This window comes from Choloepus didactylus, chromosome 15 (genome assembly GCF_015220235.1).
Source record: "Choloepus didactylus isolate mChoDid1 chromosome 15, mChoDid1.pri, whole genome shotgun sequence".
NCBI lineage: Eukaryota > Metazoa > Chordata > Mammalia > Pilosa > Megalonychidae > Choloepus > Choloepus didactylus.
The window spans coordinates 37,798,314-37,822,987 of record NC_051321.1 but is presented as its reverse complement, the minus strand read 5'-3'; the positions used below and the strand labels follow the sequence as shown (position 1 = coordinate 37,822,987).

The 24,674-nt window shown below is 37.4% G+C and overlaps 1 protein-coding gene across 1 annotated transcript in view; it reads left to right on the top strand.

Annotated features, from left to right (window-relative positions):
• Positions 1-24,674, top strand: part of CC2D2B (coiled-coil and C2 domain containing 2B) — a 161,469-nt gene that overhangs the window by 62,117 nt on the left and 74,678 nt on the right. Inside the window, exons 11-16 of the mRNA XM_037803884.1 lie at positions 2,831-2,971; positions 6,849-6,957; positions 7,168-7,286; positions 9,402-9,579; positions 11,998-12,148; positions 13,391-13,538. Coding sequence (XP_037659812.1) covers positions 2,831-2,971; positions 6,849-6,957; positions 7,168-7,286; positions 9,402-9,579; positions 11,998-12,148; positions 13,391-13,538 — 846 coding nt within the window. The remainder of the gene's footprint in view (positions 1-2,830; positions 2,972-6,848; positions 6,958-7,167; positions 7,287-9,401; positions 9,580-11,997; positions 12,149-13,390; positions 13,539-24,674) is intronic.

Genomic DNA, 24,674 nt, shown 5'->3' with positions numbered 1-24,674 from the left:
CTTTTTATTCTCAGCTGGTATAGCTCCCTTTAGTATATCTTGAAGGGCAGGTCTCTTGTCAACAAATTCTCTCAGCATTTGCTTGTCTGGGAAAGTTTTAAACTCTCTCTCAATTTTGAAGGAGAGCTTTGCTGGATAAAGAATTCTTGTCTGGCAATTTTTCTCTTTCAGTATCTTAAATATGTCATACCACTGACTTCTTGTCTCCATGGTGCCTGCTGAGTAGTCAGTGCTTAGTCTTACGTTGTTTCCCTTGTATGGGGTGAATCACTTCTCTCTTGCTGCTTTCCGAACTTTCTCCTTCTCTTCAGCATTTGACAATCTGATCAGTATATGTCTCAAAGTGTGTTTATTTGGAGTTATTCTATTTGTAGTTCATTGAGCATCTTTGATTTGCATATTTATGTCATTTATAAGGGTTGGGATGTTTTCTCCAATTATGTCTTGAATCACTCTTCCTAGCCCTTTACTATTCTTTTCTCCCTCTGGGACACCAATGATTCCTATATTTGTTTGCTTCGTGTTGTCCATCATTTCCCTGAGATCCATGTCAATTTTGGGTTTGTTTTTTTTTTTTGTTTTTTTTTTTTTACCATTTGCTCTTTTATGAGTTCACATTCAATTGGTATGTCCTCTGGTTCACTTATCCTTTCTTCTGCCTCTTCAAATCTGCTGTTGTGTGTCTCCAGTATATTTTAATTTGAACAAAGTATCTTTTATTTCCTTAAAGCTTGCTTTTTTATTTTATCTTTCAAACTCTTCTTTATGCTCTTCTAGAGTCTTCTTGTTTTCCTTTGTCTTTAGCCATCTCATTGACATTGTTTTGGAGGTTTGTGTGTACTTTTAAAATTAATTGCTCCAAATTTTGTGTCTCTTCTGGCTTTTTAATATGTTCATTTGGCTTGTTCATATCTTCTTGGTTCTTCAGGTGCTTTGTGATGTTCTGTTAGCTGTGAGGCATTTGCTTTTCTTGGTAAGATTATTTTGGGAAATGCAGGATTATTTGAGCATTTATATATAATTTGTCAGCACTACAGCTTGCTGGAGTGCACTTTATCTGCCTTATCAGCAGATGGCGCTCTTGAGCTATGTCTTACTCTCAAGACAGCTTTCCCCTAATTTCACCTATGCACTGAGTGGAGTCCAAAGTGGGTGGGAATCCAATCAGTGCACCAGTCCTCCATGTGCACTGGAGACTGCCTGTCCTGTGGTTGCAATGTGGGCCCTGTGCAGTTTGGCAGGGAATCCCCTCAAAGGCATCCTCCAGCTCAAACATGCCCCATTCCCTACCTGCCATGCACCCGCAAGCCTCTGGGATGTGGGAGGGGCTCCTGGTGTTTCCATGTGGTGCCCTCTTCTATCCCCACTTCTTGCCCATGCAACCCCCGAACTTCTGTAGGGGAGATTAAATGTGGTCAGTACTTGTCTGTTGCCTCCTGGGTTCCCTCATGGGAGCTCCCAGCTGTGTGGCTGTAAAGGATTATTTTCTCAGCTGATTGGTAAGGTGGGTGCACGGGAGCAGACAGCCGCTGCTCAACCCCTTGCCCAGCAGTTGTCTTGCTGCTGCTGGCCTCAGGAAGCAGTCTCAGCCAAACTCACTCATCCTGTCCCCCGAGGCTCAGTCTCTCCACCACGTATACCCCAAAACCATGATCCCAGGTGTCCTCCATCCCCTCTCGGTCACCGCCTCACTGGGTCCCCTAGAGGTACTTCATTTTTAATATACTGGAGGTTGAAGAAAAATTGCACATACAGAGGCTAAGAACATTGAAGTAGTTTGCATAAGGTTACATAGTAAGTGGTAGAATCACAATTAAAGCTAGGTTTGTCTAACTCCAAGTTTCTTGCTCTTCTTTCTACTGTTATCACATTTCTAAATAGCACATTATCACAATGGCCACACTTGAGTGTTTGAATATTCTTGTTCCACACTTTTACTACAAATGTGGATTGGGAGGTTATTTGGGGTTACACACATTGTTAATACTATTTCCAGGATATACCCTTTACTTTATAGTACACTGAAGCTTCAAGTCTCATGAGGAAATAGACGTTGAATTAATTGTTAAAGTGTGTTGATATTACAAAGAGGAAGAAAAAGGGCTGTGGTGGTGGTGGAGGGAGTGGGATTCAAGAAAGGCTTCATTGAGTAAATGATATAGATTGAATTTTAAAAGGTGTATTTTCAATCCTCTTGCTCTTGGACTAAATAAGAATCCCTCCCCAGAACTTTCTTAGAGTGACTCAAAGTCTGTGGTGTGGTGCTGCGACCGTCCTTTCCCATCAAGATCTCTTGAAATTTTGGCATCCTAAACCTGAACCATCCAAAACTAGTAGCTCTGGAGGTGCCCACGTTGAACTTACTAAGTGGCACAATAGAAATTGTGGGAGCATCAAACTGTACCAATGCAAGTAAAAGTGTTGGAAAGGTTATGCACTGTCTAGTTTTCACCTTCTTTTCTATAAATAGAAAATTAAATTCTAGATAGATAGCAAGCAAAATTATTAAAATATATTGGCTCCCCTACCTCATTCCTTTCATTGTTCCTTCCTTCCAGTATCCGTCTTCTCTCTTTGGTGTCCTATTACCTCAGCGTCTTGCCATTTCCTTTCTCATAGTATTTGCATTTTAGTAGGGCACTTTTGAATAGTGAAATACCTGTAAGTCATAAAGGAGTGAATCTCTAATGATGAAATTTCAACCTGTATCAAGGTGTGGACAAAATGAAAACAAAAAAAAGGTGGGTGTTCGGAAGAGTTAGTGCAATAAATTCTTCCAGACCAGTTTTAATGACTTACTTCACTGACATATTTACTGTTATTGTTGTAGTAATACAAAACAGCTGTATGACTTAGAAAGGGAAAAGGATCTCTCCTTACTACACAGCATACTAAGAACTTGGAAACAGATAAAATCTCTTCGACAACGGCAAGGGTTTATAAGCACCCCAATAAAGTTACAGTTTCAGAGGTGAGTAGCTACTCTATTTGCCCTTATAATTCACAGTAACTGGGAGAAAATTCAGAAGCTAGGAAACTATTCAAGGTAGTTAAAAAGGAACTTGTACATGACTATATAAATAATTCAACTTAATAAGAAGTCAACCCAATTTAAAAATGGGTAAAGGATTTTAACAGATCCTTCATTGAAGAAGGTACATGGATGGCAAATGAACACATAAAAAAGATGCTCGACCTTATATCATGTTGACAGGGAAGTGAACAATTAAACCACAAGATACCACTACATTTTGAGAATTTTTGAAAATATTTAAAAAAAAAGGAAAGAGAATAAAGGGAAGGCAGGCAGGAAGGGAGGGAGGACATAATAAATGCTGGCCAGGATGCAGAGCAGTAAGAATTCTTTCATTGCTGGTGGGAATGCAGAATGGTATACCACCTTGGGAACAGTTTTGTACTCCTATAAAGTGTGGAGTGTTGGTGGCAGAGTGAGGTTGAGAGAAGCTGAAGATATAGCCCTGTCTTCTCATTCAGGCAGCAAATTCTTCTTGAGAGTGTTGGCAACACTGCCACTTTAAGCTTAGAGAAACTGGCTGGGCGAGTACCTACAGACCTTGTTTCCTGGCTGCTGAACCCATACAACAGCACTAGTACATAGCACAGAGAACCTGGATTCTTCTGTATTATTTTACTTGTGTTCTCTGTTAGGTGACTGCCTACCTGGATGAGATTCTATTTGAATCACTTTCAAATATACTCTTAAAAAAGAGAAAGAAAGAAAGAAAGTACAAGTTATACAAACAGGAAAACCCACAGTGTTTGCTAGAGTAACATCAGAGTATTACTTATCAGCCCCAGAGTTACTTGGCCCAGAGTAGAAAGATCATTCCCTCAGTAACCAAAAACGGGGATTCTGAGTATTAAAGCATTGATTCTCTTAAGTTGCTGCACCTTGGAATCACCTGGGGAGCCTTAATACTTCTGAATTAATTGCCTTAGGATATGATCTGTGCATCAAGATTTTTAAAATCTCTGTTCTGGTTTGCTAATGCTGCCATTATGCAAAATACCAGAAATGGATTGGATTTTATAAAGGGGATTTATTAGGTTACAAATAACCTAAGTTCTAAGGCCATGAAAGTGTCCAAACTAAGGCATCAACAAGAAGTTACCTTCACTAAAGGAAGACCAATGGAGTCCAAAGCATCTCTGTCAGCTGGGAGGAATGTAGCTGGTGTATGCTGGTCCTTTTTTACCTGGTTGTGTTCCAAAATGACTTTCTACAAAATGTCTTATCTCCTCTCTCTCAGTTTCTCTACATCCTTGCTTCTTTCTCCCAGTGTGCTTCTCTCTGAGTGTCTGGGGGTCATCTCTCAGCTTCTCCAGGGCTAACTGAGCTTCATCTCTTAGCTTAGCATCTCCAAACATCCTTCAGTCTGTATCTCCAAGCATCTCTAAGCGTCAGCGTCTGTGTTGGCTCTTGAGCTCTCTTAAGTACCCCAGTGAACTAATCAAGACTCACCCTGAATGGGCAGGGATCCCATCTCCATGGAAATAATTTAATCAAAGGTTTCACCCACAGTTAGGTGAGTCACATTTCCATGGAAATAGTCAAAGCTTCCACCCTAATCAAGACTAATAAGTCTGGCATGACAAGATTGCATTAAAGAACATGGCTTTTTTGGGGGATGTAATGTATCCAAACCATCACAAACTTCCTAGGTGGGTTTTACTATGCAACAAAGTTTGAGAGCTATTGTATTAAAGAGCATAAGTTAATTTATGTTCATATTGAATTCATTAAATCAGGACAAAGTAATAATAATATTCACTGAGTATTTGTTATACTTCTAGCCCTGGGCTGTGCCCTTTATTTGTATTAGTGCATTTAATTCATACAACAACCAGATTTTCAGATGAGAGAATTGAGGTGTAGAGAACTTCAGCAACTTGCCCAAATTCTATGGTGCCAATAATGGGGGCTGGGTTTTCAACCTAGGTAGTCTAGTTTCAAGTGCATACAGGTAACATCCACACTAAATTGCCTATGTTCTATTTCAGAAGGCAAAAAACAAACATAAAAAAACAAAAATTTTTTAGAACAGCTTTATTGAGATATAATTTACATACTACGCAATGCAAGCATGTAAAGTGTATAGTCAATGATTTTTAGTGTATTTATAGAATTGTGCAACTATCACCATAATCTAATTTTAGAACCATGCACCCATTAGCAGTCACTTCCCACCCCCCACTCCTTCTCTGCAGCCCCTGGCAATTAGTAATTTACTTAATGTCTCTGTGGATTTACCTATTCTGGACATTTCATATAAATAGAATCATATAATATGTGATCTTTTGTGTCTGGCTTCTTTCACTTAGGATAATGTTTCCATGATTCATCTATATTGTAGCCTGTATTAGAACTTCATTCATTTTATTACCAAATAATGTTCCATTGTATGGATATACCACATTTTATTTATCCAATCACCAATTGATAGACATTTTGGTTGTTTCTACCTTTTGGCTAAAATGAATAATGCTGCTTTGTACATTCATATACATGTTTTTTTTGTAGATGAATATTTTCATTTCTCTTGGATAAATATGTAGTGGTGGAATTGCTGAGTCTTATGATAACTCTATACCTAATATTTTAAGGAACTACCAGGTTGTTTTCCATAGTGGTTGCACCACTTTACCTTCCCACTGGAGCATACAGTATTTTATCAAATTATTTCTTTCTTAAGTGATTGAGAATAGAAAACAGAACAAAACAAATTTTGCACTGTAAAGAAGCTGTCATGAAAACTCATCTCCCAAACCAATTATTTTCTGAAAGTGTTCCAGGTAACTGGGGTTTTGTTGTACTCCTAATAAAAGAGGAATAATAATAGAACTATCTCAAAGGGTTGTTGTGAGAATTAAATGAGTTAATATGCATAAAGTACTTACAATAGTGCCTGGCATATACTTAGTAAGTACTATATAAGAGTTAGCTAGTAGTAGTAGTAGTAATGTCATGAACTGCTTACTGTTTATGTATAAACACCAAGCATATAACTGTGATTTGCCACTTAGTATCAGCATGATCACCTGCCCTTACAGATGGTTGTGTACTCACACCTTAAAAAATATGAGAGAGAAACTGCCAAATTGCAACCCAGTAGCCTTGACTCTTGAAGACGATTGTATAACAGTGTGGCTTACAAGGGGTGACAGTGTGATTGTGAAAGCCTGTGGCTCACACTCCCTTTATCCAGTATATGGATGGATGAGTAAAAAAATGGGGACAAAAACTAAATGAAAAATAGGGTGGGGGGTGATGATTTGGGTGTTCTTTTTTACTTTTACTTTTATTTTTCATTCTTACTGTTACTGTTTCTGGTAAAAGGGAAATGTTCAAAAGATAGATTGGGGTGATGATGTACAACTATATGATGGTACTGTGAACAGTTGATTGTACACCATGGATGACTGTTTGTTATGTGAATATATCTCAATAAAACTGAATTTAAAAAAATATGAGAGAAAGAAAAATGAGAGGAAACATGGTATGTGTCCTTTAGTTCATATTTCCCCATCCCCTGCGTTTTTTATTCTCACCAGAGTAAAGGTTTATTTTTGTCCTTAGATGGGGCTATCAACAATAATGGTAAAGTTACTGGCTGTGGGGAAATCTGTAAAAACTGAGGGCTAGTTTACACTTACGAAGTTTCTTTTCTTGTAAGTTTACCGTATCTATCATGTCCTTAGTGTGTAAAATTATTTCTAAAAAATTGTCGTGTGTGTGTGTCCATATGCATGGGTGTGTTTCAGCAAGACTTTAACTCTCAAATATCCCCATTATTTCTGCTTTAAATAGTTTATTTATTATTAATTAGGATAAAAGTGAATAAATGTGATGAACAAAAACAAGAACAACTGTCAGAAATGTCTCAGAGTGAGAAGAAAACTGAAAGAAAAGGATTTAAGAATGCAGGAAAACAGAAGGTATTTATATTGCAAAATAACATTCAACTCATTTTAACTACTTATAATAATTCATTGTTTGGTAAAACAGGAAATCTTGGTCTTTGTAATAGTTATCCACCAAAATGACAAATAAATAAAAGTTCAGTTTTTAAGAGTAATTTTCCAAAACTATGACTGTACATTGTAAAACTTGTGTTTTTCTTTTTTTTTTTTTTTTTTGGTTTCTAGAACCTCTCATATTCAACTTCAGAAGTTGAAGAAACAGAAATTGAAGGAATAAAACCAATTGCCTTGATACCACAACTTTCTTTCACTGCAGAATTAACAAACTTATGCAGGTGTTCACTGTAAGAATTTTTAAAGAATTATTTCTTCGTTATATATTGTTTATTAATTGTATTGTTTTTAGTAATAATATTAGATTTCTTCAGTGTGTATTATATGCCAGTCACTCTGTTAGTGCTTTTTATACATTTTCACATTTAGTTGTCACCTTAGCTGTATGTAATTGGTATCATCCTCCTCTTACAGTTGAAGGGATTGATGCTTAAAGAGGGTCACACCTTCAATACATGACTGAGGTGGGATACCAGCCAGTCTGGTTTGGCCATAGAGCTTACAAAGTCTTCATTTCTAAGCATCGTATGTGTGATGATTGTCTTTTGTTCTGCTGGGGTAGTACTTTTTGTTGTTGTTTAGGTGTAGATATGTGGCGTATAAAGCCACCACAGGAATAATAAGGTTTAAGTGAGAAGAAAACTGAAAGAAAAGGATTTAAGAATGGGGGAAAACAGAAGGTATTTATATTGCAAAATAACAGTCAACTCATCTTAACTGCTTATAATAATTCATTGTTTGGTAAAACAGGAAATCTTGGTCTTTGTAATAGTTATCCAACAAAATGACAAACAAATAAAAGTTCAATTTTTAAGAATAATTTTCCAAAACTCACCTGTTTTAGAACCCCTCCCTATCAAGAGGGCCCTCTGGACAGTTTTCTTCTTGGACAGTTCAAGCTACATTCCTTTCCGGCAGTGACTTCTTTGAGTCATAATGTTTTCTCCCTGTGCCTAAAACATTCATGCAAAACCAGACATCATATATATCCTCATTTCTCCAATTTACTAGGCCTATGGATCACATCTCCCTTTAAGAAGATATGGCAATGCAGAGCCCTGAACTAGGTTTAACTTTTCCTCAACTCTATTCCATGGGACATTTCTACCAATGCATCCATCTTTGAGTATTATGAATATAGATCATTTAACACCATCTTGCTAGCATGGCTGTCATTATTTATTTAAAAGGTCCAGTTTTATAAAAATTGATTCTCTAGAAAAGAATAGTATGCTTAATGTTAAGGATGAAAATTAAAGAAAGAAAAAGAAAAAAAAAACAGATTTCAGGTGAGGAACAAGCCAGATTTCCTGAATAGAAATATAATCCTGAATCACAAATTTTCATAGTCAATTCATGAGTTCATTGTTAAAACTACTTTCACAGGGCAACACGAAGGACAAGTTCTACTTAGATATTTCTCCAACAAGGAGATAGGAAGAATGAGTAATCTTTTGTCCCTAGTGCTCTGAGAAGGTTACAGGGAAGAAGGGCAGTTAGGGGACAGGGAGACTTTGGGCCCATAGGATGATTAGGGTGGGGAACAGAAAGGGACTTTATGTTTATCTCTCCAGTCAGTCTTGCACTTTCTGAAGAAGAGGGTCAAGTCCTGGACATCATTATGCCAGGTGCTGTGTGACTAAGAAGATACTTAATAAGTGTAGATTGAGTGAATTAATGGATGGATGAAAGACTCTTTCTAGGAGTTTCATCTCTCTCAAGCTACTTCCCAACAAGCAGTTTTCATAGAAGCCCCAGGGAAGTAACCTGGCTTGCCTTTCTGATCTTTTGTGTTCAGAGAAAGAATGGCTTCCCACTGTCCTCATTGAAAAGGGTACACAGCAAAGGGGAATTTACAGAGATTTTTAAGAAGTCACAGCAAGCCTGTTGCCTAGAGCTGCCTCCTTGAGGTTATTGAAAACCTGGTATGTGTGAATACGTGTGTGTCTTTTAAAAGTTTAGAATGTATTTTCAAAGTCTTGATTCAAGATCCCCTACCCACCCCATTCTTAAGTCCCTCAGTTCTGTCCTCTCATAAGGCATCTGGAGGGTAAATGCTGTAATCTCCTTAAGTGATAATTTAGGCAAATAAATGGACTGAATGATTTATAGTACTCTGATTTTGCTTCTTTTTTATTTTTGAATGAATGTATTTCTTTAAAAACATATAACTGAGTAGAAGAAGCTTTAGCCGCATACAGGCCAGTGTCATTGACATAAAGGTACCGTTTATCCTCTAAAACAGTCATCTTCTTTTTAACATGCTAAGATACATCTCAAAAAGAACAATAATTTATATCTATTTTTCATTTCAAGGATCATTTAAAGGTTTGTTTTATTTTTAGGCATGAACAAAAAAGGAGAATCAAAATCCAGAAGCTTAAATATTTTATTAAAATATTTTACAACGACAAACAGGTTTCTTGCACTTCAGTATCCCCCCTCCAGTTTGATTTTAAAGTCATGTTTCAGCAAATTTTCCATATCCAGCTAATATATTGGCCTGAAACAATTTGTTTGGAGGTATGCCTTTATTATTTACTTTTGTATATTATTTTATGCCATATGTAATTTAAAAAATTTTAGCTATTGTTATATATGATAAGTAATTTCTTTTATAGAAGACTGATTTATATAAGTAGGCAAGATATTTATAATTAATGTATTTAAATTAATCAGTAATCTCTTATGCTATAAGTGCAAAATTATTTAATATGTGGTTGAACCAAGTACTTCTGTTCTCTGTTCTGTTTTAAAATTCCTGCTAACCCTGGATATGCAATATTCTGTTCTTGTGTGAGTGAGGTGGAAGGGGGTTGTTTAAAGTATACTGAATAATATAGCTATTGTAAGTGTTGAATGCCTTCTCCAAATTCCCCTAGCCTTGACTTGCTGGTTTCAGTCTCTTCCTATATTTCTTTTCCACCTTGATTTGGAGTTTGGATCCCTTTAGGACTCTGATGAAAAAATATTCACCCAACAAACCCCCAATCCCTGTCCAAGAACCCCATCATAAGAACCCCTGAACTAAAGGAAGAAGTAAATAGGACAATGGAGAAAAATTATGGATAGTAAAGGAGTTGTAATGATTAATGTAGTGGTTAAGCTTAAAGGTAGAAAAGTTAGAAGTGAATAAAGATTTGGGAGTAAGGCAGGTAGGCGGGGAGAGAGTTATAATTACTAACCTATATCAAAGTTACCATTGTTTTTATAATGCCTAAAATATTTTTCAGTCCCTTATCAGATGCTCTATTCATTTATTCATTCATGCTATCTATTTCCTATCATTTTAGAATGTCTCTCTTTTGAAATAGAGAGACATAATAATAATATTCTGGCTATACTTCAATGCTTTTGTACCTAAATAAATGGTGACATAATAATCCAGTCATCTGCAGTTTAAAATCTGTCCCCCCAAATGAGGTAAATGTTTATTTTTGAGTCCTTCTTCATCCCATCACTTAGCACATGATCCTAACAAACTAAGAGCAGGGAGAAAGCGATTCCTCCATTTATAATGCCCACTTTCATTCTCAGCCCTTTAGGATGCTCCATATTGGCCACACGGTGGTTGATAGCTGCCATCAGGGGACAAGACTGTCTCCTGGGAGAACTCAATGGATAAAATGATCTGCTTCAGTACATTCACTGTCCAGGATCTGGCCCCCACCCCTACAGTCTTAGAAACTGGATTTGATCATCCAGTGAGAATGTGTCTCCGTACCCTAAGCAAATCCACAAGGCTGATATGTAAAATCAGAGTGCCAGTTTAACATTTGAATGTGTGTGTGTGTGTGTGTGTGTGTGTGTGTTCATTTTCTTTATTTAGTTAGTGTTTTTAGTTTCCCAGCTGCTAAAACAAATGCTGTACAATTGCTTAGACTTAGGAAATTACTGACTCCCAGTTTTGAGGCTAGAAGTCCAAAATTGAGATATTAGCAAGGTGTTGCTTTCTTCCTGAGGGCTGTGGTATCCTGGGGCTGGCTGTGAGCAATCCTTGGTCCTTGGCTTTTCTGTCACATCACAATGCACATGCAGTAAGAACTCCTCTGGGTTCTTGTTGATTTCCAGCTCCTTCTCCTCCATGTGGCTTTTTCTCTGTGACCTATATAAGGCCTCCAGAAATAGGATGAAGACCCATCTTGAGTTAGTTAGGCCACACCTTAACTGTAGTAACCTTGTGGTTTAACACCCAGAGGAATGGATTAAGATTATGTTTTCCTGGAGTACATAACTCCATGCCTCCACTGTTAGCTAGTTTACTAACTCAAAATAAGAAATTTCTTTCACAGACCCGAATACTTAGTCCCATGACTATAATCCCACAAACCTTTCCACATTAAGCATGCTTTTGTCAATGGGATACTATGTTGGCTTAAATTCATGCTTACCAGGACATTATTTAAGTGACTAGAAAAAAAAATTTGCCTCTTTGACTTTCCTTTCTCTATGCTTTTTTGATTAATTAACCATCCTTTTATATTGGCGGATTCTTTCTTTCAAAACATCTTTCAGGTTTTTCCCCCTTAATGTTCTTGATCTTAGAGCACATATCACTCTGCTTCCCCGAGCACTGACAGCACAGTATATAGATTTAGATATATAAGATTTTTATTGAGAAAAACTAGGCTTTTAGTTATGGCAGTGGGCTTGCCTGGGATTTTACTAAAAAGCATTGCATATGAAATCAGAGGCCTTGGGTTTAATACCCAGTAGGCATCTATAGGACTGTCTACCCAGCACCTTCTTTCCCCCTCTGGGGACTTTCCTCCCTCCTACATAGCTTAACTGTTCAACCTGTCTTTGGATTCCATGATCTGATGAACTTTCCATTCTCCTAAATAATTCAACCCAGGTTTTTATCACATAATAAAAATTAGTATAGTTTCATGCAAATTTTTGTGTTTTTAATGAACTATCAACCATTTCTTTTATATGTAGGTTTATGAAATAAGTAAAAGAACAATCTTACTGGCAAAACTATATTTACCTTTACCTAACAACACAGAGCTGAAAAGCAAAACAGATTTGGATTATGTAGAGTTTAGCTGTGATAAGCTGGTCATGCCTGCATACGGAGAAGTAGGAAGCAGTGAGTTTATAAAAATGTTTATTCCCCTTTATTTTCTTCATGAGTACATTTTCTTCATGAGTGCCACATCCTGAATGACCCTGGGTCATTTACGTGAGTAGAGAATCCTATAGTTACAGTATTGCGTTAAAAATGAATTAAATTCTCCTTTCAGACTTTAAACTAGATTGTTTTCAGCTTGTTTTGAATCAAATTTTTGGGAAATTTAAATTGGAGTTAGCAACTGTGTTTTTTCTTCGTCCTCTGAAGCTTTCTGGAACACAAGCTCTGCTACTAAATGGACAGACTGCTCTGCCTCTACTCTCCTCTAGTGAAGCCTACTGGTTCTCCAGGAGATGTCTGATTAGTCTTTGAATTGTACAGAGAAAAGAGAAAGAAAGGAAGAGAGGGATAGAAGGAGGGAGGGAAAGGGAAGGGAACAAAGCAGAGACATTTCTGTTCATTTGTTTCTCAACTGATTTTACTCCTCTTAATGCAGAAATTTAAGTTAGCATCTCTGTAAGAATACTGCCATTCCTCTCCTTCTCCCCTGGATTCCTTCCCATTCACCTTCCTAGAGGTTTTGCAGCTGCTTGCATCCACCTGATAAAAAGGAAGGAAGTATAAACGAGTGAGCAGTTAGAGGAGAAAGAATAAAATAAGTAAGCAAAAGAGCCTGAAAAGAGCAAAGAAAGAGGGATGAATGCAGTCTGCTTAGAGGTCAGATGAGGCAGAAAAATAGGTTGTGGAACCCCAGGAGAAAAGACTCAGGGTTCAAAAATATTAGGGGGCACAGGAGCTGGCAGAAGTTTCAAGGAATATCCTTAAGGTCTCTGGAGATTGAGAGAGAAAATGTGGAAAGGGAGATGACTCAGAGGAATCTAGGGTAAGGGGAGCAAGAGTAGTTTGTCTGCCTCTTTTTCTGCTGCAGTGGTTCCCTTCTTGTTGAAAGCCACTTCTAGAAAGAATGATAAAGAAACTGCCAGTAGAAGAAGAGGAAAATAGCGATTCCTTCTCTGTGAGTCCAATTCAAAATTTTCCTCTCCCTTTTGTAGTCTATTTGAAGCCATCTCCACCTTAAGGTATCTTACAGGGGAGAGGAGGGAGAGCTCTAGGATTAGAACATGGGGTCAGCACAGAACTTCCTTTATGGTCCTAGAGCACAGTTGTCATCCACATGTAGAAATCAAGAAAAAAACCTACAATGTGTTCAAACTGCACACTTTAAAAAAAAATCATGTTTTTAATGCCTTCTGTAAACAGATCTGCCTTTTCTTCTTGAGGGAAACGGAACTGAAGAACTTTGTCTATTGACATCAGGGAAACTAAGCTATTCTCTCTCCTGGGCCTTAGATGAAAATGGTGTTCCTCTGACACCTATATCACAGTCATTAAGATCTGCCTACTGCAGGTAATAAACTTCTGTGTTTGAAAAATGATGCCAGTCCTCAGCATAGCTTACACTAAATCTGTGCCTGTAACAGGGTAAAAAACAAGCAGCAGTAAGAGTAGTTTAGTTTATTTGGATGTTGATTTATTTTTTATTAAATCATTCTACTAAGGCAGTAAGTATCTCTTCAATGCTTAGGATTATAGCCATAGATAATAAGGCAGACATTTCTTTACTTGTAGGCAAAGGACAAGAGTCCAGAGGAATTTATTTCTGGGGGCTTTATATCTCCATCATTGTGGAATAGTAAAGAATCATTTATGCATTATTGGTCTGCTGGGAGGAAAATCCTAGAAATTTTATTTAATCCTACAATTTCCTAGGGGAGTTGGGATTCAAATCCTATAGGAAACCCACAAACAGGATTACTAGAAAAAAGTACAGTAAAATTCTATAAAAATAGTAATAAAGCCAGTTTCTATTTTGTGCTATGTTTTAGCAAATTCATGAAAGAACATTCTTATACTTGTACCCCAGTCCATCATCTACAACAGAGTTCACTGTGTTATACAGTCCCATGTTTTATCTTCTAACTTTCGTTCTAGTAACATACATGACCCAACACTTCCCCTTTCAACCCAGTGACATGCATAATTAATTGCTATTAATTACACGCATGATAATGTGCTACCTTCCCCCTCCATCCTTTTCCAAACCTTTACAATCAACCTAAATAGAAATACTGTACATTATTAAGCATCAGCTCCCTATTCTCTACCTCCAGTCTATCCCCTTGTAACTTATATTCTAGATTCTAACTGTATGAGTTTGCTTATTAAAATTAGATCATATTGGTGAGATAATACTATATTTGTCATTTTATGTCAGGCTTATTTCACTCAACATAATGTCCGCAAGGTTCATCCATGTTGTTGCATGCACCATAACTTCATTCCTTCTTATAGATGAATAATATTCCATCATATGTATATACCACATTGTACATTTATAATGTTGATGTATATTGGTTGATGGACACTTGGGTTGCTTCCATCTTTTGGCAGTTGTGAACACTGCTGCTATGAACCATCAGTATGCAAATGTCTGCTCACATCCCTGCTTTCAGTTCTTCTGGGTACATACCTACTAGCAGGATTGCCTAATCATATGGCAATTCAATAGTTAGCTTCCTGAGAAACTGCCAAACTGTCTTCTACAGCAGCCGCACAGTTTTACATTCCCACCAGCAATGAATGAATGTTCCTGTTTCTCCACATATTCTCCAACACTTCTTTTCTGTTTTTTTAGTAGTGGCCTAGTAGGTGTGAAATGGTATCTCATTGTGGTTTTGATTTGCATTTCTCTAATAGCTAGTGATGTTGAGCATCTTTTCACATGCTTTCGAGCCATTTGTATTTCTTCTTTGTAAAAATGCTCAAGTCTTTTGTCCATTTTTTAATTGGGTTGTTTGTCCTTTCATTGTTGAATTGTAGGATTTCTTTATGTATTATGGATATTAAACCCTTATCAGATATGTGGTTTCCAAATATTTTCTCCCATTGAGTAGCTGCCTTTTCGTTTTCTTGACAAAGTTCTTTGAAGCACAAAACTATTCAGTTCTGAGTAGGTCCCATTTATCTTTTTTTTTTTTGTTCCTTGTGCTTTGGGTGTAAAGTCTAAGAAACCATTGCCTAATACAAGATTTTAAATATGTTTCCCTACATTTTCTTCTAAGATTTTTATGGTCCTGGCTCTTAGATTTAGGTCTTTGATCCATTTTGGGTTAATTTTTGTATGAGATGTGAGATAGAGGTCCTCTTTCATTCTTTTGGATAGTTCTCCCAGCACCATTTGTTGAAGAGATTGTACTGTTTCAGTTGAGTGGATTTGGCAGCCTCATCAAAAATCAATTGACCATAGATTGTGATGGTCTATTTCTGAACTCCCAATGCTATTCCACTGGCTAATGTATCTGTCTTTATTCCTGTACCATGCTGGTTTTTTTTTCTTTGTGTGTGTGTGTGTGTGTGTGTGTGTGCATGTGTGTTTTCTTTTTTTTTCTTTTTTAAATCTTCATTTTATTGAGATATATTCACATACCATGCAGTCATACAAAACAAATCATACATTCGATTGTTCACAGTACCATTACATAGTTGTACATTCATCACCTAAATCAATCCCTGACACCTTCATTAGCACACACACAAAAATAACAAGAATAATAATTAAAGTGAAAAAGAGCAATTGAAGTAAAAAAGAACACTGGGTACCTTTGTCTGTTTGTTTCTTTCCTTCCCCTATTTTTCTACTCATCCATCCATAAACTAGACAAAGTGGAGTGTGGTCCTTATGGCTTTCCCAATCCCATTGTCACCCCTCATAAGCTACATTTTTATACAATTGTCTTCAAGATTCATGGGTTCTGGGTTGTAGTTTGATAGTTTCAGGTATCCACCACCAGCTACCCCAATTCTTTAGAACCTAAAAAGGGTTGTCTAAGGTGTGCATAAGAGTGCCCACCAGAGTGACCTCTCGGCTCCTTTTGGAATCTCTCTGCCACTGAAGCTTATTTCATTTCCTTTCACATCCCCCTTTTGGTCAAGAAGATGTTCTCCATCCCACGATGCTGGGTCTGCATTCCTCCCCGGGAGTTATATTCCACGTTGCCAGGGAGATTCACTCCCCTGGGTGTCTGATCCCATGTAGGGGGGAGGGCAGTGATTTCACTTTTCAAGTTGGCTTGGCTAGAGAGAGAGGGCCACAACTGAGCAACAAAGAGGCATTTGGGAGGAGGCTCTTAGGCACAATTATAGGGAGGCCTGCGGGATACTGATTACGTGCTTCAACCTGGCGGGCCTGGGCCGGGGGACCGGATCCACCCCTGGGGAGGGTAGTGGGTACGGGTGACAGCGCCCTCCACAGCCCCCCGGGCCTGAGAAGGTGAGGCCGGAGGCAGACCCCAATTCCTCACCCAAAACCAACCGTTGGAGGAAGCTTGCCGGGTAAGACCGCCTCCCTCGTCTAACCACTCAACCCCTCCGTTACAATGCAACGTCCCCTACTGCCAGTGCGCATGCACCAATCATTGTGCAACACCCAACAACCAAGGACAACCTCCGCGCCCTCTCAGAACCAATCCAAGCCTTTAACCTCTACAACTACCCCGCCCTCTAAACCGCCCGATATAAGTTTGTACTCTCCCCTAATAAATCTCTCTCTTGGTTTCTTCACCCTAAAAGAAACGTGTCCCGCCTGTTCCTTCTCGCCGCCCTCCACACCTTGCACGCCACCCCGCCGGGGACCTGGCCAAGTCCCCCGCCTCGCCCTCGCCTCCGGGAAAGAGCCCCCGCCGCCGGTACCCTCCGAGCAATCCTGAGAGCCTAGAATTTAGCAACCGGCCGCCACCCCCCCCAGACGAATCAACTGCGACCGCAGAGGCCTAGCCTCTCCTTTGCAGCAACCGTCTTCCCAAGGGTAAATCCTACGGTAGAGGGCTCAACCCATCAAACCACCAGTCCTCTATGTCTGTGGTCATGTTAGCAACCATTGAGGTGGGGTAGGCCAATACCCCTGCATTCTCCACAGGCTCCTCAAGGGGGCTCTACATATTTTTTTCCTTGTTTTTGTTTTTTTTTGTTTTTTTAAATCAACTGTATGAAAAATAAAAAAATTTAAAAAAATTAAGAAAAAAAAACAAAAAACATACAATAAAAGAACATTTCAAAGAGACCATAACAAGGGCGTAAGAAAAAGACAACTAACCTAAGATAACTGCTTAACTTCCAACATGTTCCTACTTTACCCCAAGAAAGTTACCTAATATAGCAACATTTCTGTGAACTTGTTCCGACTATATCCATCAGAAATTAACAGACCATAGTCATTCCTGGGCATCCCCAGAACGTTAAATAGCTTATCTGTTCTTCTTGGATTATTGTTCCCCCTTCCTTAATTGTTCTCTATTGCTAGTTCCCCTACATTCTACATTATAAACCATTTGTTTTACATTTTTCAAAGTTCACATTAGTGGTAGCATATAATATTTCTCTTTTTGTGCCTGGCTTATTTCGCTTAGCATTATGTCTTCAAGGTTCATCCATGTTGTCATATGTTTCATGAGATCGTTCCTTCTTACTGCCGTGTAGTAGTCCATCGTGTGTATATACCACATTTTCTTTATCCACTCATCTGTTGGAGGACATTTGGGTTGTTTCCATCTCTTGGCAATTGTGAATAATGCTGCTATGACCATTGGCGTGCAGATATCTGTTCATGTCACTGCTTTCCGATCTTCCGGGTATATACCGAGAAGTGCAATCGCTGGATCGAATGGTAACTCTATATCTAGTTTTCTAAGGAACTGCCAGACTGACTTCCAGAGTGGCTGAACCATTATACAGTTCACCAACAATGAATAAGAGTTCCAATTTCTCCACATCCGCTCCAGCATTTGTAGTTTCCTGTTTGTTTAATGGCAGCCATTCTAACCGGTGTTAGATGGTATCTCATTGTGGTCTTAATTTGCATCTCTCTAATAGCTAGTGAAGCTGAACATTTTTTCATGTGTTTCTTGGCCATTTGTATTTCCTCTTCAGAGAACTGTCTTTTCATATCTTTTGCCCATTTTATAATTGGGCTGTCTGTACTATTGTCATTGAGTTGTAGGATCTCTTTATATATGCAAGATATCAGTCTTTTGTCAGATACATGGTTTCCAAAAATTTTTTCCCATTGAGTTGGCTGCCTCTTTACCTTTTTGAGAAATTCCTTTAAGGTGCAGAAACTTCTAAGCTTGAGGAGTTCCCATTTATCTATTTTCTCTTTTGTTGCTTGTGCTTTGGATGTAAAGTCTAGGAAGTGGCCGCCTAATACAAGGTCTTGAAGATGTTTTCCTACATTATCTTCTAGGAGTTTTATGGTACTTTCTTTTATATTGAGATCTTTGGTCCATTTTGAGTTAATTTTTGTGTAGGGTGTGAGATAGGGGTCCTCTTTCATTCTTTTGGTATGGATATCCAACTCTCCCAGCCCCATTTGTTGAAAAGACCATTATGACCCAGTTCAGTGACTTTGGGGGCCTTATCAAAGATCAGTCAGCCATAGATCTGAGGGTCTATCTCTGAATTCTCAATTCAATTCCATTGATCTGTATGTCTACCTTTGTGCCAGTACCATGCTGTTTTGACAACTGTGGCTTTATAATAAGCTTCAAAGTCAGGGAGTGTAAGTCCTCCGACTTCATTTTTCTTTTTTAGAGTGTCTTTAGCAATTCGAGGCATCTTCCCTTTCCAAATAAATTTGATAACTAGCTTTTCCAAGTCTGCAAAGTAGGTTGTTGGAATTTTGATTGGGATTGCATTGAATCTGTAGATGAATTTGGGTAGAATTGACATCTTAATGACATTTAGCCTTCCTATCCATGAACATGGAAGTACCATGCTGTTTTGACCACTGTAGATTTGTAATATGTTTTAAAGTCAAGAAGTGTGAATCCTCCAACTGCTTTCCTCTTTTTCAAGATGTTTGGCCATTTAGGGCCCCTTACCCTTCCAAATAAATTTCATTATTGGCTTTTCCATTTCTGCAAAGTAGGCTGTTGGAGTTTTGATAGGGCTTGGGTTGAATCTGTAAATAAATCTGGGTAGAATTGACATCTTAATGATATTTAGTCTTCTAATCCATGAACATGGAATGTCCTTCCATTTATTTAGGTCTTCTTTGATTTCTTTTAGCAGTATTTTGTAGTGTTCTGTGTACATGTTCTTTATATCTTTGGTTAAATTTATTCCTAGATGTTTTATTATTTTAGTTGCTATTGTAAATGGAATCTTTTTCTTGATTTCCTCCTCAGGTTGCTCGTTACTAGTGCATAGAAACACTAATTTTTGCATATTGATCTTCTATCTCACCATTTTGCTGAATTCATTTATTTGCTCAAGTAGCTTTGTTGTGGGTTTTTTTGGAACTTTCTAGATATAGGATCATGTCACACATAGTGGAAGTTTTACTTCTTCCTTTCCAATTTGGATGCCTAGAACTTCTAGCACAATGTTAAATAACAGTGGTGATACTGGGCATCCTTGCCTTGTTCTAAATCTTAGAGGGAAAGCTTTCAGTCTTTCACCTTTGGGTACAGTGTTAGCTATGGGTTTTTCAATATGCCTTTTATCCTGTTGAGTTTCCTTCTATTCCTATCTTTCAAAGTGTTTTTATCAAGAAAGGATGCTGGATTTTGTTGAATGCCTTTTCTGTGTCAATCGAGATAATCATGTGGTTTTTTTTCCCCTTCAATTTCTTAATGAAGTGTATTACATTATTTGATTTTCTTGTGTTGAACAACCCTTGAATATATGAGATAAAACCCATTTGATCATGGTGTATATAATTCTTTTAATGTGCTGTTGGATTTGATTTGTAAGTATTTTGTTAAGGATTTTTGCATCTATATTCATTAGAGGAATTGGTCTCTAATTTCCTTTTCTTGTAGTATCTTTATCTGGCTTGGGTATTAGGGTGATGTTGGCTTCATGGAAGCCTCAGTTTTTTGGAATAATTTGAGCAGGATTGGTATTAATTCTTCTTGGAATGATTGGTAGAAATCACCTGTGAAGCTGTCTGGTCCTGAGGTTTCCTATCTTGGGAGGTTTTTGATGACTGATTCAGTCTCTTTACTTGTGATTTGTCTGCTAAGGTCTACTCTTTCTTCTTGAATCAGTGTAGGTTGTTCATGTGTTCTAGGAATTTGTCCATTTCATCTAGTTTGTTGGCATACAAGTTTTTTATAGTATCTTTTTATGATCTTTTTTATTTCTGTGGTATCGGTAATAATGTCCCTCCTCATTTCTGATTTGGTTATTAGTGTCCTCTCTCTTTTTTTTCTTCATCAGTCTAGCTAAAGGTTTGTCAATTTTATTGATCTTTTCAAAGAAGCAACTTTAATTTTGTTAATTCTCTCAATTGTTTTTTTACTCTCAATTTTATTTATTTCAGCTCTAGTTTTGTTATTTCTTTCCTTCTGTTTGTTTTGGGGGTTAGTGTGCTGTTCTTTTTCTAGTTCTTCCAGTTGTGCCATCAGGTCTTTGAATTAGCTCTCTTCTTTTTTAATGTAAGCATTTAGAACTATAAATTTCCCTCTCAGCACTGCCTTCATTGAATCCCATAAGTTCTGATATGTTGTGTTTTCCTTTTCATTTGTCTCAAGATATTTACTGATTTCCCTTGCAATTTCTTCTTTGACCCACTCATTGTTCAAGAGTGTGTTATTTAATTTTCATATATTTGTGGATTTTCCAGTTCTCTGCCTATTACTGATTTCCAGCTTCATTCCATTATGGTCAGAGAAGATGCTTTGTGTAATTTCAGTATTTTTAAATTTGTTGAGACTTGTTTTGCGACCCATAATGAGGTCTATCCTGGAGAATGATCCATGTTCACTTAAGAAGAATGCATATCCTGCTGTTTTGGAGTGCAATGTTCTGTATATGTCTGTTAGATCTAGTTCATATATCATATTTTTCAGGTTCTCTGTTTCCTCATTGATCTTTTGTCTTGATGTTCCAATTATTGAGAAAACTGGTGTATTGAAGTCTCCAACTATTATTATAGTGTTATCTACAATAGGAAGTCTATTTCTCCCTTCAGTTTTGCCAGTGTTTGTCTCATATAATTTGGGGTACTGTGGTTTGGTGTATAAATATTTATGATTGTTTTTTCTTCCTGGTGGATGCCCATTTTAATACATAGTGTCCTTCTTTGTCTCTTTTAACAGCTTTTGACTTACAGTCTATTTTGTCCAATAATAGTGTGCAGCACTCCTCAGTGGCTTGTGTTCCACCCTGGTTCTCTGTGGACTTAGGTCCCTGTGCCTGGATTTGTGTGGAATTCTAACTTGCTGCTGTGAGTCACCCTGAAATCTCTGTCTGTGGTGGGAGGACCTGGGCCGTGCTGCCTCTGTGTGACTCCCAAGCAGGACGAGACCAAGTGAGGGGAGAGGAATGAGAACCAACCAGCAGTCTGGGACAGAATTTTCCTACCGGATATTTTTCTTTTTCTTTGATTCAGCATTTGTGGAATCCTTCTCCAGTCTCTACCATCTGCCAGAGTTCAAAGCAAGTGAGATTTTTCCTTTTATTTGCTAAATCTCTAGGGAGGTTTTTCTAGGGGATGGCTTCTGTCACCATGTTGATGATGTCACTCTCCTGAGTATTATTTTTTAATTCCTTAATTCTCCATTCAACTTTATTCTGTCTAGAGTTTATCTGATTTTTACATTATAACTTTTTTACTTCCAAGTTTTACATTTGTTTCTATTTCATTTCTACCTTTTTTCCTGCATGTTTTCTTGCTTTTAAAAATGAATTATTAATTTTCACTTATTTTAACATCTTGAGCATATTTTATTAAAAATAGTATTCATTATATTGTTTTATAAAATTAATTTCAACTAGAATTAATTTATTTTTTGATAGTTGATATTTGTGGTTATTTTATGAGCATGGTTTCTTCACATGCTTTGAATTTTTGGTTAGCAGAAAATTTTAAATTGGAGAACTTTTAGGTTATTTTGAATTGAAGGCTTTTGGTTATGTTTGTTCTCTCACCCTCTGTGCCTTCCCTTTTGGTTTTGAACCTAAATCCAGAAGTGGTTCTTATAATGTCTATTAGAGATACCTGCCTGGGTTGCTATTGGACTTACCACAGTTCCTGACACTGGGCCAATAGGTACATTGGCTCGGTTCCTTGTGATGAGACAATTTGTATTCTTCCACCTCCCTTGACCCACAGCTTTCTAAAGACCACAACTCTAGGCATTGATTCACAGTAATGTCTGTCTTAGCTTTGAGCCCACTTATATATATATATTTTAAATATTTTATTAGAGAAGATATAGGTTTACAGAAAAATCATGCAGAAAATACAGAGTTCCCACATACCCCACCCCCACAGTTTTCCCTATGATTAACATTTTGGTACCTTTGATACAATTGATGAAACATTATTATTGTAGTTTCACTATTAAATATAGTCCTAGTTTATGTTAGGGTTCACTATTTGTGTCGTACAGTCCTACGTTGGTTTTTTAAAAAATTTTTATTCTGATAACATATATCCACTCTCAGATTTCCCCCTTTAACCACACTCAACTCTGTAATTCAGTGGTGTTAATTATATTCACAATGTTGTGCTACCATCACCACCATCCATCACCAAAACTCTTTCATTAGCCCAAACCAGTAGATTCCTTCTAGCCTTACATGACTTTATCTCCTGGAGTATTTGGCATTATTAATCACTTCCTTTCTCTTGTCGTGATTCCTTTGGTTTCTATCATGCCATGTTGGTTTTCTCTTACCTCTCAAGCCCTTTTCATTGCTATCAATTCCCTGAGAATGTAGGATTATGGCTTCCACCATAATCCACATAATCTGTAGTATTATGGTCTTCTGTGGATCAGCTGAATAAAAACAGTACATTATTATATAATGTTATATATTATAGAGCTAATAATGATGATGATTATAAGAGCTTCCAATAACTAACCACTAACAACATATCACACCCTGTTCTCATTGCTTTATCTTCATGAGCTCGTTTAATCTGATAATCACCCTATGGAGTAGATGTCAGTATCCCATTTTTAAAAAATTTTATTTTGAAATAAATTCAAAGTTATAGGAACAGTTGCAAAAACAATAAAAACCCCATACACAGAACTCCAGCATACCCTGACCCCTCTCCCCTGATACCCCAGTCCACCAACTTTAACATGCTGTCACACTGCTATTTCTTTCCCTCCCTCCCTCCCTCCCTATCTATCATCCATCATCTATTGCTCTATCTTCTGAACATATGAGAGCTAGCTGCACACATCCTTGAACAAACACTGTAATTTACATATACAATTCCCATGAACAAGAACATTCTTTTATGCTATCCCATTAAACGCAGCTAAGAAGTACAAGAGATTCAACATTGATACAAAGCTTACATTCTATATTTCCTTTTTTTTTCTTATGTCTCAACTGTGTCCCTTTGAGCCTCCTGTCCTCCATCCTCAGATCCCATCCAGGGTCATCCTTGGCATTCAATTGTCATCTATTTAGACTGTCTTTTTTTTTTTTCTTCCTCAGTTGTGGAAACATATATAGAGCCTAAATCTTCCCATTCTACCCCCTCTCTAGCCTTCCATTAGTGGGATTAATCACATTTAGAATGATGTAATGCTATCTCCTTCCCACCATCCATTACTAGAAATTTCCCTTCACCTCAAACAGCAACCCTACACTCATTTCTTAACTCCCCATTGCTCCTTCCCCTATTTCTCTTAACCCATACTCTACTTTTCATCTACTTTTCATCATATTCTCTGATAATTTCTTTGTGTTTATTGTGGGGCTTAAAAGTAACCTCTTAAATCCATAACAATCTTGTTTTTCTTTGATACCAACTTAACTTCAATAGGACACAAAAACTATGTTTCTATACTCCTCCATTCCCCCACCTTTATATAGTTCTTGTCAAAAATTACATATTTTACATTGAGTTCAAAACCACTGATTTGTCATTAGAGTTTGTGTATTTTATATCATGTAGGAAGTAAATTGTGGAGTTAGAATTCAAAAATTATTGACTTCTATTTGTATTCCATTGTCAGAGAATGTGCTTTGAATATATTCAATTTTTTTTTTTAGTTTATTGCGGCTTGTTTTATGTCCCAGCATATGGTCCATTCTGGAGAAAGATCCATGACCACTAGAGAAAAATGAGTATCCTGGTGATTTGGGATGTAAGGTTCTATATATGTCTGTTAAACTTCTCTATATCTCTTTCTCCTTTCTTTGTTTCTCTGTCGGTAGGGCTCCCTTTAGTATCTGAAGTAGGGCAGGTTTTTTATTGGCAAACTCTCTCAGCATTTGTTTGTCTGTGAAAAATTTAAGCTCTCCCTCAAATTTGAAGGAGAGTTTTGCTGGATAAAGTATTCTTGATTGGAAATTTTTCTCTCTCAGAATTTTAAATATGTCATGCCACTGCCTTCTTGCCTCCATAGTGGCCTCTGAGTAGTCACAACTTAGTCTTATGTTGTTTCCTTTGTATGTGGTGAATTGCTTTTCTCTTGCTGCTTTCAGAACTTGCTCCTTCTCGTCAGTATTTGAG